The following is a 14,460-nucleotide window of genomic DNA, read 5'->3' as shown; positions in this document are numbered from 1 at the left end:
TATACCACAGAAGCCACACTTGTATGTGTTGTGTTACTTGTATGTGTGTGTACATTATAGTAAACGTGATTATTGATTTGTTTCCAATGGGAAATAAGGAAGGAAGCTATTATATACTATCTTGAAATGTATGCAAAAACACGCACAATACAGTGACATTTAATGTGTTGTAGAACTGTGCACCTGACTGAAACCTGTATAGTTTTAACCGTGTCACCCCAATAAATTCAATAGAAAGGAAAAAATAAAACTTTCTATTCTTTCATATAAAATAAAGTAAAATTCAGCTTTGTGTAATGAGAGGTAAATTTTAACACCTATATTTAACTAGTGTAATGTTAACTACACAGCTAATATAATTACTTTTAAATAATCAGAAACATTTAATAAACAATTTATATGGAATTAACTGAATTTCTTAAGGAATAAAAAGGAAGAAATATTATTTCTTAAACTTATTATACTTGACAAATATGTAATTTATTTATGTCTATTTCTCTCTGATCTGTTTCTATATATGTTTGTATTTATAGATATACTAGAGGCCCAGTGCATGAAATTCTTGCACTGGTAGGGTCGCTAGTGGCTGCCAGCCACAGGCCGGGTACTCCCTCCCTCCCTTCCCCTGAATGGCCCCACCCCCTGGTCTAACTCTCTGACAACTCCCAGCTGAGGGGACAATTTCAATTCTATGCATTTATTATAAGGATACTCTTTACTCATTATAAAAGCTGTATTTCATAGCTCTTTCATCCTCATGAGAGAAAAGTCCCTGAACCATTGAATAAGGTGCACAAATAGAGTTAAGTATACTTACCATTTTATTTATTTTTTATTTTTTTAATATATTTTATTGATTTTTGACAGAGAGGAAGAGAAAGGGATAGAGAGTTAGAAACATCGATGAGAGAGAGACATCGATCAGGTGCCTCTTGCACACCCCCTACCCGGGATGTGCCCGCAACCAAGGTACATGTCCTTGACCGGAATCGAACCTGGGACCTTTTAGTCCACAGGTTGACGCTCTATCCACTGAGCCAAACCAGTCTCGGTTACTTAGCATTTTATTAAGTGTCAGGAGCCTGGCCCGCTCTTCAGGTTACGGAGACAGGTAGATAAGATTTTATAATGTGCAAGCTAACCTGAAGTTCTCTGGAAATAACATAAAATTGGAGCTATCCTTTGAAATCAGACACTTTATTTTCCTGTATTTAAGTTAACCAACATTTACTTTTTATTTATACAGCTGAAACAACTTAGTTATTCAACAGATAAAGGTAAATATAAAAAGATTGCTATAATAAAGCTCTGCAAAGAAAAATAAATCAGCAATAGAGTAAATGCCTGGCCAGTGCCTTTTAACGACTTTATTTCTATTTGCTATTAAATCTTTCTTTGATTCTAAGAGAAAAATTGTTCCTTACAATGGTTTGAGCAAGTTCCCAATCTTTAAAATAAGGTGGACTCTTTGTTTAACCCTACCTTAAATGGCTCCATTGATAGATCTATTTTTTCTGACTGTATATGTATAGCAAAATGGATAAATATCCTGAATTCATACAGCGTGGAATGTTCCAGCTCTGTGATCACAGGTGCAGGTCCATTTTATTCCTTATATCTCAAGCTCCTTACCTACTAAGTGGGTACAAAATGATCAATCTTTTGTCACTCTTTGGGATTATCTAACATGACCAGTGTATGCTATATCAATGAATTTGTTCCCTTCTCTTTTGTTATATTTTTTCTGCTTCCTCCTTTATTTTTCAGAGTTATTGTCATGTCTATCTATCATTATTGTCACTGGTAATATTGTTATTATTGTGCCCATGGTTATTGTCATGCCTGTACCTATCAGTGTCCTCAGAATATTTTTAAAGGATTAAAATTGTAAAGGACATGTTTACCTGTTTTCAAAATATCCAGTCACTTTAATTGCAAACTGAATTTTGTATACTAACTACCAATCTGGCCTCACATAAAAATCACTCTTTTAGACCAAACGTCAGTCAAAGATCCAAACCTAATATTTTAGGATCAAAAAGGAACTTTAAAAGTAGTTTATCTAAGTAGATCTCAACCTTTGGTGCATAAATTGTCCTTCTCAGAAGTGTGTTGTATTGTAGATTCTTAACCCCCATCTCCAAATATTCTAATGAGGGCTGTAAACACAATCTTCCTTAAGCAAAGTTCTGAGGATCCTATTTGGAAATCACAGTGTAGTCCATTTCCATCATTTGATCATTAAAAAAAAGAGAAACTCACAAAGGTTAATACCAGGTATATTTGCGGACATCTCTCAGAGGGTCAGAGATAACAGAGCTAGGACCAGAATTCAGATTTTTTAAATACTCACTAAATAAGAGAGTAACTCTTATAAATCAATCTTGTATCTAAATATGTGCACAGGATGGATCTGGTGGAGTTCCTTCAGCTTGTCTTCCTTCTCCCTGGGGATTCATATCCATGAGGAAATCAGTGTGTCTTCAGATAAGTGTAGCTTAGGAATGAAGCCATGAGTTTTTTTCTTTCCAATTGACTATGATGTTTTGACATGCTCTTAACATAAAAACTGTTGAATAGTATCAAGGGAGCCAGAAAATTAGCTGCACGAAGCCTTATGTCATTGCATAGTTTGAGTATCTGAGTAATTATGTAGTCATAACCTACATTTTATAGACAGTGAAATTCAGATGCCAGTCTTCTCCAAGGTCAGACAAAATTAAATTTCTCAACAGCCGAATCAATGCTATGTCTATTATGCCTACCTTGAGAATACATTAGGGTAGTAATAAAAACGTAGGCAAGAGAATAGAAAAACGTTCATTTTTAAATCTCAAGCTTAATAACAAAAAATATTATAGCAATTAGAGCACAAATTGAAAGTATAATAGTGAAAGTACACTGTTTTCTTATGGCAAGCTTGAGAAGATAGATAAGAGGAATAAACACTATAAAAATAAATTCTGTAGGAAGATAATTTTATTTTCAAAGGTACTAACGACTTAACAGTTATCAGGTAAATTAATTTTTAAATGAAAGCAACTTTTATTATTTTTTCCAGTCATAGATATCATATTAAACTTCATTCTATTAACACTTATCCTCAATCAAATGAGCAAATCTGAATTATCTGGGGGACTTTTCAGCATTCATTTTTCATCCTGTTCTCCAAACTAAAGCATATGCCAGAGCAAGGCCTATTTGTGTTGGAAAAGCTCACTAGGGAGTTAGTTCTACTTTGTCACCCTACTGCCCCCTCATATTACAACATGGCACTGAGAGCATTTTCTGCTCCTAATAGCTCTGTGGCTGAGAAGATGATAGCGATAACCCAGATAATCCAGTAACCCATGTTGATTATTGCTTTAAATGTTTGGAAACAAATATCTTTAGACAATCCACCCAGTTTTTTTCTTCCTGGGATATTAACATTTTCTGAATAATCCTAACATTATGATTTTTAGGATATATTTTTTATGGGCAACTTTTGGTCACAAGAAAAGTGAAATTAAAAAATAGTTGGATTTGAGGATCCAATTACTAATTGACTCAAATATATATATATATATATATATATATATATATATATATATATATATATATATATATATATAAAGGCTAATATGCAAAATGTTCCCTCTGGAGTTCAATTGCTTGCTATGATGTGCTCTGAACACCAGGGGGTAGGCAGAATAAAAGAAGGCAGGAAGGCCCTGGCTGGCAGCCAGCGCCAGGGGAAGGAAGGCCCCGGCCAGCAGCCAGAAGGTCCAAGTCGGCCCTGATCACTGGCCAGGTCTAGAAACCATACTTGTGCATGAATTTCTGCACTGGGTTTCTAGTTTTTATATAAATAACAAAAAAGGGAGCCATTCCATATGTATAGCTATAATAGTTATACTTGGGGGTAAGGAAACATCCTGAGAAACAATCATTTTCTTTTCTTTTTTTTCTCTTATGATTACCCTGTGTCCATGTGAGGATGAACAAGGAGGAAGCATTTATGACCTGTTGAATTTACAAGTCAATAAGCATTATTTATTTATTTATTTTGCAGTGTATATTTGAAAAACAACATCATTCAAATAAAGGGACATTAAATTGATAAAGCTTAGAAAATATAGGTTCTGTTTATCAAGCGTGTAAAAACAGAGACTATGCATACATTTATTCTTTTCAACAGCACAGAGTGGGGATTAACAAGAATGGCAGTAGTGGTCAAGACAAGGAGTTTAGGTTTGCAATTTCTTTTTCTGTGAAATGAGACTAATAACAGTTCTATTCTTTGGGGTTATTGTGAGTATTAAATGAGTTATTATATTAAGTGCAGATCCTGATATATTCAGTTCTTTTATTAAACATTTCTTTTTCATTTTATTCACAACTATAGTCCCATTGCATGATATTCGTGCAAGAATAGGCTTTCCTTCCCCTGGCTTCAATCCCAGCCCCAACGGGACCCAGCAAGTCCTAGCTTCTGTCCCGAGCACAGCTCCTGTAGCTTCCTCTGCTGCATCCCCTCCCCCTCATAGCTGGTGTCCAGCCTGTCCTGGCTCCTCCTATATGTGCAAATTAACCCACCATCTTTGTTGGGTTAATTGGCATATTCACTTTGATTGGCTGTGGATGTAGCGGAGGTTCAGTCAATTACATGTTTGTCTCTTATTAGGTAAGATTCTATGGCATTTGCTGTATTTTACAAAGAGGAAGTATTATTTTCAGCCATGTAGCTTTAATAAACATAACGGAAATGATGAAGGAATGCATTTTGAGAGGAAAATGTGTAACTATCTATAGGAGAAGGTCATATTGGATGATTCCAAATAACTTCAGTCTCTTCCTCATCAGCCACATTTTCCTGCCTCCCTCCTTTCTGTAGGACATGTGCATGGCAGCCCTTTTCCAGCAGACACGCCCTGACTTACTGCGTCTTTCCTCTGGGTTCCAGGTGCCATCACCTGCGCGGCCGACATGTTCAGCTGCCAGGGCTCCCACGCCTGTGTGCCCCGGCCCTGGCTGTGCGACGGGGAGCGGGACTGTCCCAACGGCAGCGATGAGCTCTCCACCGCGGGCTGCGGTACGGACAGGGACACGGTGGGGCCATGCATGTGGGGAAGCTGCCGCTGGTCCTCAAACATTCACTTTTGGACTGCTCACCATCTTTCCTTTCTCTCCCTGGCTCACTCCCTGGACTCACAGGGAGCGTCAGAACTAATGAGCTGGGATGCTCTTCAGAGCAGTTCAGCAAAGCCCTCTGATCCCCTCAAAGCCATTCAAACGTGCACAGTTGGGTTATGCATTTTAAAATCGTTTTGATGAACACAGATTTATCATTTTATTTTTGAGATAATGTAACTCCCTGATGTGTGTGTGAGTGCGGTAGGGTTGTTACTTACTATTTAGCATCTTCTACCCTGTCCCCTCTCTCCCACCGTGACAACTTTTAGATCTGCTCATTTCAGATACTCTGTACATGGCTTCTGTGATCCCAAGTAACCACTGATCAGAAGGTCAGTGAACACCTATTAGCCCTATGGATAGGGTGTTAACCCTCAGGTCAGGTAAAAATAGTGTGGCTATAGCTGAATGAAATTGGGGGATCAGAGGTACACCTTTGGAGGTCAGACAATTTACTGTGTTTCTGACTCTAGTCAACCCCAGGAAACTTACAGGGAATGACTTAACAATAAAAATTTAGACAAACGTCTTTGCCTGATCAAGAAAATGAAGAGACTGAATATTTATTTGAATGTGGGTTCCAAGGTCCTCGCATAGGGAACCTGCCCAGCTGAGCAGTTGATCAAAAACATGGCTGTGAACTCTGCTCATTAAAGTGAATTCTGCCAATCGTCACTCCGATGACCTGTCTTCAGGTTTTGAAAACTGTATTTGAAGCCATAATGTAAGTGTGTGTGGGATGTGTATAAGGGGAATAGCGAAAGCAGACAGGAGGAAGAAAGCTTTGAGCAGGCCTACTTGCACAGAACCCGTGCTACGGTAGAATACTTGACTTTGATCTTGAAACGGATGTGTGTGTCTGTAAAGGTCAATGGGGCCTCTGAGGGCTACATAATGGAGGATCACACATCAATTCAGGGATCCAGATGGTCCCAGTATAGCACTGCTATTGTAACAGTTAACACTCTGGGAGGCATATTAACACTTTGGGCCACACGGGTGCTATTAAGTAAATTATTCTCAAACACAATAAATTGTACTCCAGTGATCTGAACATGTTAATGCCAGATAAGCCTCTGTTGCTTAGTGTTTTAAAGAACAATTCATGTGTTAGAATTGGCATAATTCACTGGAGTTATATAAGCTGTTGCACATTTCAAAGTTAGAGACGTTATTAGTAACTGAGTTTTACTTTGATTATAATGGGCAAATTTTAATGCTGGTTCTATTTGGCTTTCATATTATTTTTTAAATAAGTTTCCCCAAAATAAATCATACTTGACTAAATTTATATACACTTGTGTTGTATACACACACACACACACACACACACACACACACACACACTCACATATATTTGTTTTGTCTAGTCATGTATCTGTTTCAGTCATTACTGAGTTGAGAGCAGAGATTTTCTTTCTTCATAGAGTTTGAGGCAGCCGTGGGTAGGGAACTGATAGGCATGTAAAATAATAATTATAATAGCTCAAGTGTTAGAAAAGTCCTGTATAATAAAAGCCTGATATGCAAATTGTCCCCTTGACCAGGAGTTTGACTGTTCGCTATGATGTGCGCTGACCACCAGGGGGTGGTGTAGAACATGGCGGGTATCAGCAACATGCTGTAACCTCTCTCTGGCTATCTGGGTGTGGGGGTAATGGGGATCGAGGTGCTACGTGAGAATGCGGGATGTCCACCACGCTCGCTCTTACTCTCCCCACTGCCCTCCCCTGGGACACCAGGGCTTGAGTGCTGGGAAAGCCCCTGTGCTCAGGTGCCAGGCAGCCGCGAGGAGCATGCCCTGCACCCATTCAGCCTCTTTTGGGCTCACTGTGGGCTCATGCAGGAGCCGGTCTGTGATGCTGGCTGGGAGAAAACGCATTGCCCACCAAGCTAACATGCAGCCCCACTGGGCAGCCCAGAAGTCCACGCTATGCCCCAGCCCACAGTGTCTGGCCATGCTCACCACATCACTGCATGGGGACTCAGGCTCTGTGACTCAGGTGAGGGGGGCAGGTAGAGGCCCAGGGGCCCAGGTGCTGCCCAGCCCCTTCCATGCCAGGTGCTTGTACTTTGATCCAAGGTCAGGCCTAGGGATCACACTGTGCACAAATTTCGTGCACCAGGCATCTAGTGTATCTATAAAAGATACTAGGTCATCACAAATAAATATATATTTAAAGCCTAGAAATCTCATGGAAGCACTTGAAGAAAAAAGCAAGGCTATAATCTGAGTCATAATGTTCAAAGAGAAAAAAGAGAGTTGTTCTAGATTGAGGAAGATGCCTCTTAAGACAGAAGAGAAGGGTTGGAAAACATCTAGACTTATCCAAGTGTTCATTATATGTCCAATATTTTTTGTGGATGCTTTTGTTTACATTATTGAATTCCCTCAATATCTCAGGGAAGTGTTTTTGGGGATCTTCCAAAAATAATTGTCAGATAGAAATTCAAAGTGCATCTAGGAATTTGAGTACATAAAATGAGCTGATCTGCTTCTTACAATTTACCTAGTTCTTACAAGAAATTCATCAGATAGATTTTATTTTCTTCACTAAATACAAAAAGAAACAGATGCACAGTACAGAGGGTGTGGGTCAGAGGCTGAGCATCAACCCTGAACCAGGAGGTCACAGTTGATTCTCAGTCAGGGCACATGTTGGAGTTCTGGGTTTGATCCCCAGTAGAGGACATGCAGGAGGCAGCTGATCAATGATTCTCTCTCATCATTGATATTTCTATCTCTCCCTCTCCCTCTCCCTTCCACTCTTAAAAAAAAAAGAAAGAAAGAAAGAAAGAAAGATAGAAAAGAAACAGATGCAAAAAGAAGATAAATAGCTTTCTCAAGATACAAATGTAAGAGGCAGAGTGATTTTTGCAAAGCCTTCCTCTTTCCTGTATATGATAATGAGAATTAAGATATAATCAACATATAATATGGTATTAGTTTTAGGTATATAACGTGATGTGATATATGCATATTTTGTGAGATTATAATTACAGTAAGATAGTGAACATTCATAATATAGCAGATTATTAACATTGAAAATATCTCAAATCTTGAATTTTATCATAGTACTTATCCTTTAAATGTAAGGGAATGTAATCTAAAAATGTTTATATAATCTCTTCAAATCTCTATGATTCCATGCACAAGATATCAAAATTTACTTCATCTGCACAAATTGGCATTTTTTGAACATCTGTTGAAATTTTAAAGCCCGTTTTGATCAACCATTTTTCCCACTGGTAAGGGCCCTTGCTAGATAGAGCGCAACTTTCATGGGTCACTTTTCTTAAAGGATTGATATTTTATTTCTTATTTTAATGTGATACTGTGGTTGTGCTCATCACACCATAAATATTAACCTCTAAGTCTTACAGTCACCTATTTTCTTTTCTTCTGAAAATAGTAACTTTCTCATATCTTTTGGCTATTTTTTTCACTTTTTAATGAGCATTGGCACTTACGGTCTTTTCAGTTTCATTTTTTGATAAATAAAGCAAAATTTTATCCCTTTACTAGCATTGGTACAGAAGAGAGAAAAACTTAGCCACATTATTACACTTCATTAACTTTTTAAACTTTTATTTATTTATTTTAATCTTTATTGTTAAATCACAAATGAACTTTTGGATTCCACCTTTGACAAACTTACAAATTGCTCAAAAACCTGAATTTTTGGGTTAATTCTAGAACAGTTGAAGGCATTAATAATAAACTTTGAATTACATATCTATTTATATTTATATATTCCAGTATATTAAGAAATGTGTATTAATATGTTATTAATTTATCTGATATGTTGAATATTTTGAAAAGTTAAATTTCTAAATAACTATGAATTACTGAGTATAACAGCACATATTTTCTAAGCTCCTAAGGTGGGGGAAGATAAAATAGGAATTAATCTAACTTTGGTTTTTGTAATATCTTTCTTAGCTCCCAATAATACATGTGATGAGAATGCTTTCATGTGCCATAATAAAGTGTGCATTCCCAAGCAGTTTGTTTGTGACCATGATGATGACTGTGGAGATGGCTCTGATGAGTCTCAGCAGTGTGGTAAGTGTAACTAAACTTCTCCTGGAAACAGCCTCGGGCTAAATAATAGCCTTTTATAATGACTCAAAGAATATATAAATAAACAACAAATACAAAGATACACATTCATTAACATCATTAAAGACATGCAAGTTCAGTAATACACAGACAGACTACATGTAACCTCTTTAAACTCTCTAATAATTATACATTTACTTGGAAGTCATACATTCTTGTAGTGTATTCTTATCAGAAACCACAATAAAAATGTTTCTAAAAATATATTTGGTTTTGCGTACTTTGAAGTACACAAAGATAATATGCTGCCATCTATCTAGTTCATTCTTGCAGCCACATCAAATAACTCAGTGAGAGAGAAAAGTATAATTCACAACTATCAGGATAACTGAATACTGAGCATTTTCCTTTCATCTTATCTTACTTACACATGTACTAGTACTTATTTCTTAAGATGTAATATGATGATCTATCTTTTCACTACATGTATAAAGTGATTAGATAAGTGCATATATATATATATATATATAGTAAAAAGATAAATATATAATAACTATATATATATATGTCATAAATACATAACTTTTTTCTCTCTTTATTGATTAAGGTATTATATATGTGTCCTTATCCCCCCATTGCCCCCCCCCCCGCACTCCCCCACACATGCCCTCACCACCCTGATGTCTGTGTCCACTGGTTGGGCTTATATGCATGCATACAAGACCTTTGGTTGCTCTTTCCCCCTTACTCCCATCCTTCTCTACCTTCCCTCTGAGGTTTGATGGTCTGATAGATGCTTCTCTGTCTCTGGATCTGTTCATCAGTTTATGATGCTTATTATATTCCACAAATGAATGAGATCATGTGATATTCATCTTTCTCAATCTGGCTTATTTAACTTAGTATAACGCTCTCCAGTTCCATCCATGCTGTTGCAATGGTAAGAATTCCTTCTTTTTTTTACCACAGAGTAGTATTCCACTGTGTAGATGTACCACGGTTTTTCAATGCACTCATCTGCTGATGGGCACTTAGGCTATTTCCAAATCTTAGCTATTGTGAATTGTGCCTCTATGAACATAGGAGTGCATATATCCTTTAAAACACCAATAAAACCTGATTGGTGTTTTAGTTTCTTGGGATATATTCCTAGAAGTGGGATCACTGGGTCAAATGGGAGTTCCATTTTTAGTTTTTTGAGGAAACTCCATACTCTTCTCCACAGTGGCTGCACCAGTCTGCCTTCCACCAGCAGTGCACATCCTTGCCAGCACTTGTCATTTGTTGATTTGTTGATGATAGCCATTCTGACAGGTGTGAGGTGGTACCACATTGTCATTTTGATTTGCATCTCTCAGATGATTAGTGACTTTGAGCATGTTTTCATATATCTCTTGGCCTTCCTTATGTCCTCTTTCATAAAGTATCTATTTAGGTCCATTGCTCATTTTTTTTATTGTGTTGTTTATCTACCTTTTCTTAAGTTGTATGAGTTCCCTGTAAATGTTAGAGATTAAAACCATATCGGTGATAACATTGGCAAATATGTTCTCCCATGCAGTGGATTTTCTTATTTTGCTATACAGGAGCTTTTTATTTTGATGTAGTCCCAATTGTTTATTTTCTCTTTAGTTTCCATTGTTCTAAGCTGTAACGGTGAAGGTATTGTTTCAGCATATGCCTGCAATTTTGCTGCCTGTGCATTCCTCTAATATTTTCAAGTTTTCCCATCTTATGTTTAAGTCCTTTATCCATTTTGAGTTTATTTTTGTGTATGGTGTAAGAAGGTGATCTAGTTTCATTTTTTGCATGTATCTGTCCAACTTTCCCAACACCATTTGTTGAAGAGACTGTCTTGACTCCATTGTATGACTCCATACATAACTTTTGAGGAAAAAATCAATATATTAAAAATTCCGAGTTGAAGTTGTAACCTTATATAAACCTACTATTTTGGTAAATATTTAAATGTCTACCAGAATAAATACAAAATGTGAAATCCACATACATCTACCAAAGGCAGTATATTTAGTGCCTCCTTTGTCCTGCCTATGCAATGTCTACAACCTTGGACTTGGATATGAGTCTCTTTGAATTCAATGGATATGAGTTTTTATGATCATTCCACCATTAAGTCATCGATCCAATGTGATATTCTAAAAGTTACACAATGATTTAAGATTTAATTCTATGTGCCTGATTGAATATATTTCCTCTGCTAGATACTATATTTGTTTGATATAGAGATGAATTGACAGGCCCCACTAGGAAAACTCATTAAAAAATTAGGAATACCATATAATACAACATACATTGTCAGGTATAAATAAGTATCACAATGCATGAAATCAGAGCGGAGAAAATTATTATTTAAGCACTGAAGAAGCAGGGAATGTTAGTGAGAGAAAATCCTGTTTAGATGCTACAGACCAGAATATGACATGGTGGCTAAGCATGGACTCTACAGCCAGACAGCCTGGTCCATATTCTGGCTCTGTCACTTACTAGCTGTGTGTAACATGGAAAAGGTATTTCACCTTCCAGGATCTCGATTTCCTAAGCTGTGAAAAATTGTAATAGCATTGCTAAACTTGGAGGTCCAATAAGAAAATTAAGTGAGTTATTAGTGTTTCAGAGTGCTTAGAGTAGTTCCGTAAACACAGAGCAAATTCTGTATACATTTACAAAGATCTGCAAATTGAAATAATTGAGGAGTAGCAATTAATTTTGTGTGAGGTAAGTTGAAACCAGAAAATTAGGTTGAAATTAGATTCTAAAAATTCAGAAAAATAATATTAAACAATTTGTATTTAATTATTTTGTCTCTAAGTTGTCAGAGCACATTTTGAAACAGAGGGATGTCTCAGTCAAATTTATGTTTTAGGACCATCTTTTGCAGCAGAGTGGATGAAATGCTGCCATGGCAAAGGGGAACAGTAGTTGTTAGGAGGTGGTTGCAATCGTTCTGATGTTTAATGATGTGATTCTGAACCAGGGAAGAACCAGTGGGATAGAAAGTGCAGAGGGGGATCAGAATTAACTTACAGTTAGATATGGATAAATGAGTATTTCTAACTTTATGACTTGATCGGCGGTGGTGTTAATTCGTGTTGGAACATAGGAGTTTAAGGGCCAGTTTTCCTGGTGCAGAAGAAAGATCTAACAAAAAATATATATATTTTTTATATTATGAAAATGAAATGTTAATCAGTTAATCATATATAGTGAATGTCTGAAAATTTGGTTCTAAAGGCCAGAACTGTGATCTAGACAAATAATGTTTGTTGTATTTTGGTTGATTTTTTAAAAAATTAATAAATCTTTATTGTTCAGATTATTACAATTGTTTCTCCTTTTTCCCTTCATATCTCTCCTCCACTGTCCTCATCCATAGGTGTACGATTTTTGTCCAATCTCTTGCTGTACTCCCCATATCCCTTTTCCCCTGAGAATTATCAATCCATTCCCATTCTATACCCCTGATTCTATTATATTCTTGTTTATTCTGTTCCTCAAATAATGTTAATTCAGTGGCCATCAGCATAAAAGTGATACTTAAAGATGATAAAGAATTATTTAAATTTATTTTTACATGTTTCTGTAGTTTCCAAAATATCTACAATGAATGCATATTGCTTTTTATAATTTAAAGATGAAAGTCTTACAAAATCCAGGGTTTGATCACAGCTTCACCATTTATGTGAACCCAGCTAGATCACTTTACCTTCTTTATCCGGCTTCTTTATCTTAAAGATAATTCTAAAGGCTTCCATTTTGTTTTTCATTCTAAGGGAACTCTTTAGAATAACCTTGAACAGAGATGGTACACTGGGGTCCTGCGTTCTTGTTTTCTCACCTAGAAATAGTAACAGGCCTTGTTTTGCAACTTTATTTTCTGGACTTCTGTCCTACTTCCCAACCACAAATATTTCTTGCAAGTATGACCACTGTCCCAGATAGAAATAGAAACATATCCACATGGTTAATTAGGTTTAGTGTAGATTAGAGATTGCAGTTTTAAATAATGTTTGTCATAGCCCTAACTGGTTTGTCATAGCCCTATCCATAGCCCTCAGTGGGTAGATAGAGCATCAGTCTATGGATTGAAGAGTTTGATTCCAGTCAGGGGCATTTACCTTGGTTGAGGGTTCTGTCTCTGATAGGGCGTGTGCAGGAGCAAGCTGATTGATGTTTCTCTCACATCAATGTTTCTAACTCTCATTCCCTCTCCCTTTCTCTCTGTAAAACAAAAAAAAAAATAGATAGATAGATAGATATCAATAAAATATGAATAATGTTAATCATATAAATAATATAAATTAGAATCTTTATTTCTTTGTCTCTAGAATACCGACCATGTAATGCAGAAGAATTTAGTTGTGCTGATGGACGGTGTCTTTTAAATACACAATGGCAGTGTGATGGAGACTTTGACTGCCCTGACCATTCTGATGAAGCACCTTTAAACCCCAAATGCAAAAGTGCAGGTACAGAAAATATATTAATTTGTGCTTATTCTAAAATCTGTCTTTTTTAAATGGCAAAATTGTGACTCTGATTTGCTTAGTATGGTAGACAAAGAAAGGAAATGCAAATCACTAAGCATTGATGTATCTAGTGACATTATGCAGGATCTAATAATGTTTTGAAGCTAGTTTTAGAAATTCAGTATGTGCTAAAAACATGAAGATTTCAGGCAATGAACCTGATGAATCCATCACCCTGACCCTTCAAAAAGGTCACCTTTTCTTAATACATTATTTTATGTGAATAAAGTTTCCCTGCTAAACTTCAAACATGCAAACATAAAAGGACTTGAGATTTACTGAGAGAAGTCTGTGTCATTCATATTTAGGCAAAATAAAATAAATTGCATATTAAATAAATATATACATAGCCAAACTTGATTTATTGCTAATTTCACTATTCTTTACTTAGTCATATTTTAAAAATATATTTGTATTGATTTCAGAGAGGAAGGGAGAGGGAGAGAGAGGTGGAAACATCAATGGTGAGAGAAAATCATTGATTGACTGCCTCCTACATGCCCCCAACTTGAGATTGAGCCCATAACCATGTATTTGCCCTGACTGGGAATCGAACCAGTGAACTCTTGGTTCATAGGTAGAAGCTCAACCACCAAGGCATACCTGGCCATAGTCATGTATTTTAAAATAAAAACTACTCATGTAGTTTGCATGTTAATAAGCTTTCTTTTATCA

General features: G+C 36.5%; 1 protein-coding gene across 1 annotated transcript in view; it reads left to right on the top strand.

Moving 5' to 3' along the window:
* The window catches only part of LRP1B (LDL receptor related protein 1B), a 1,553,318-nt gene that overhangs the window by 1,303,145 nt on the left and 235,713 nt on the right, over positions 1-14,460 (top strand). The window contains exons 52-54 of the mRNA XM_084892846.1: positions 4,946-5,074; positions 9,119-9,241; positions 13,585-13,725. Of these exons, the coding sequence (XP_084748972.1) occupies positions 4,946-5,074; positions 9,119-9,241; positions 13,585-13,725 (393 nt within the window). The remainder of the gene's footprint in view (positions 1-4,945; positions 5,075-9,118; positions 9,242-13,584; positions 13,726-14,460) is intronic.

Source organism: Pipistrellus hanaki, assembly GCF_964339955.1.
Source record: "Pipistrellus hanaki genome assembly, chromosome: 8".
Lineage (NCBI taxonomy): Eukaryota > Metazoa > Chordata > Mammalia > Chiroptera > Vespertilionidae > Pipistrellus > Pipistrellus hanaki.
The sequence above is the reverse complement of the archived record's forward strand: the minus strand, read 5'-3'. Positions and strand labels throughout refer to the sequence as shown.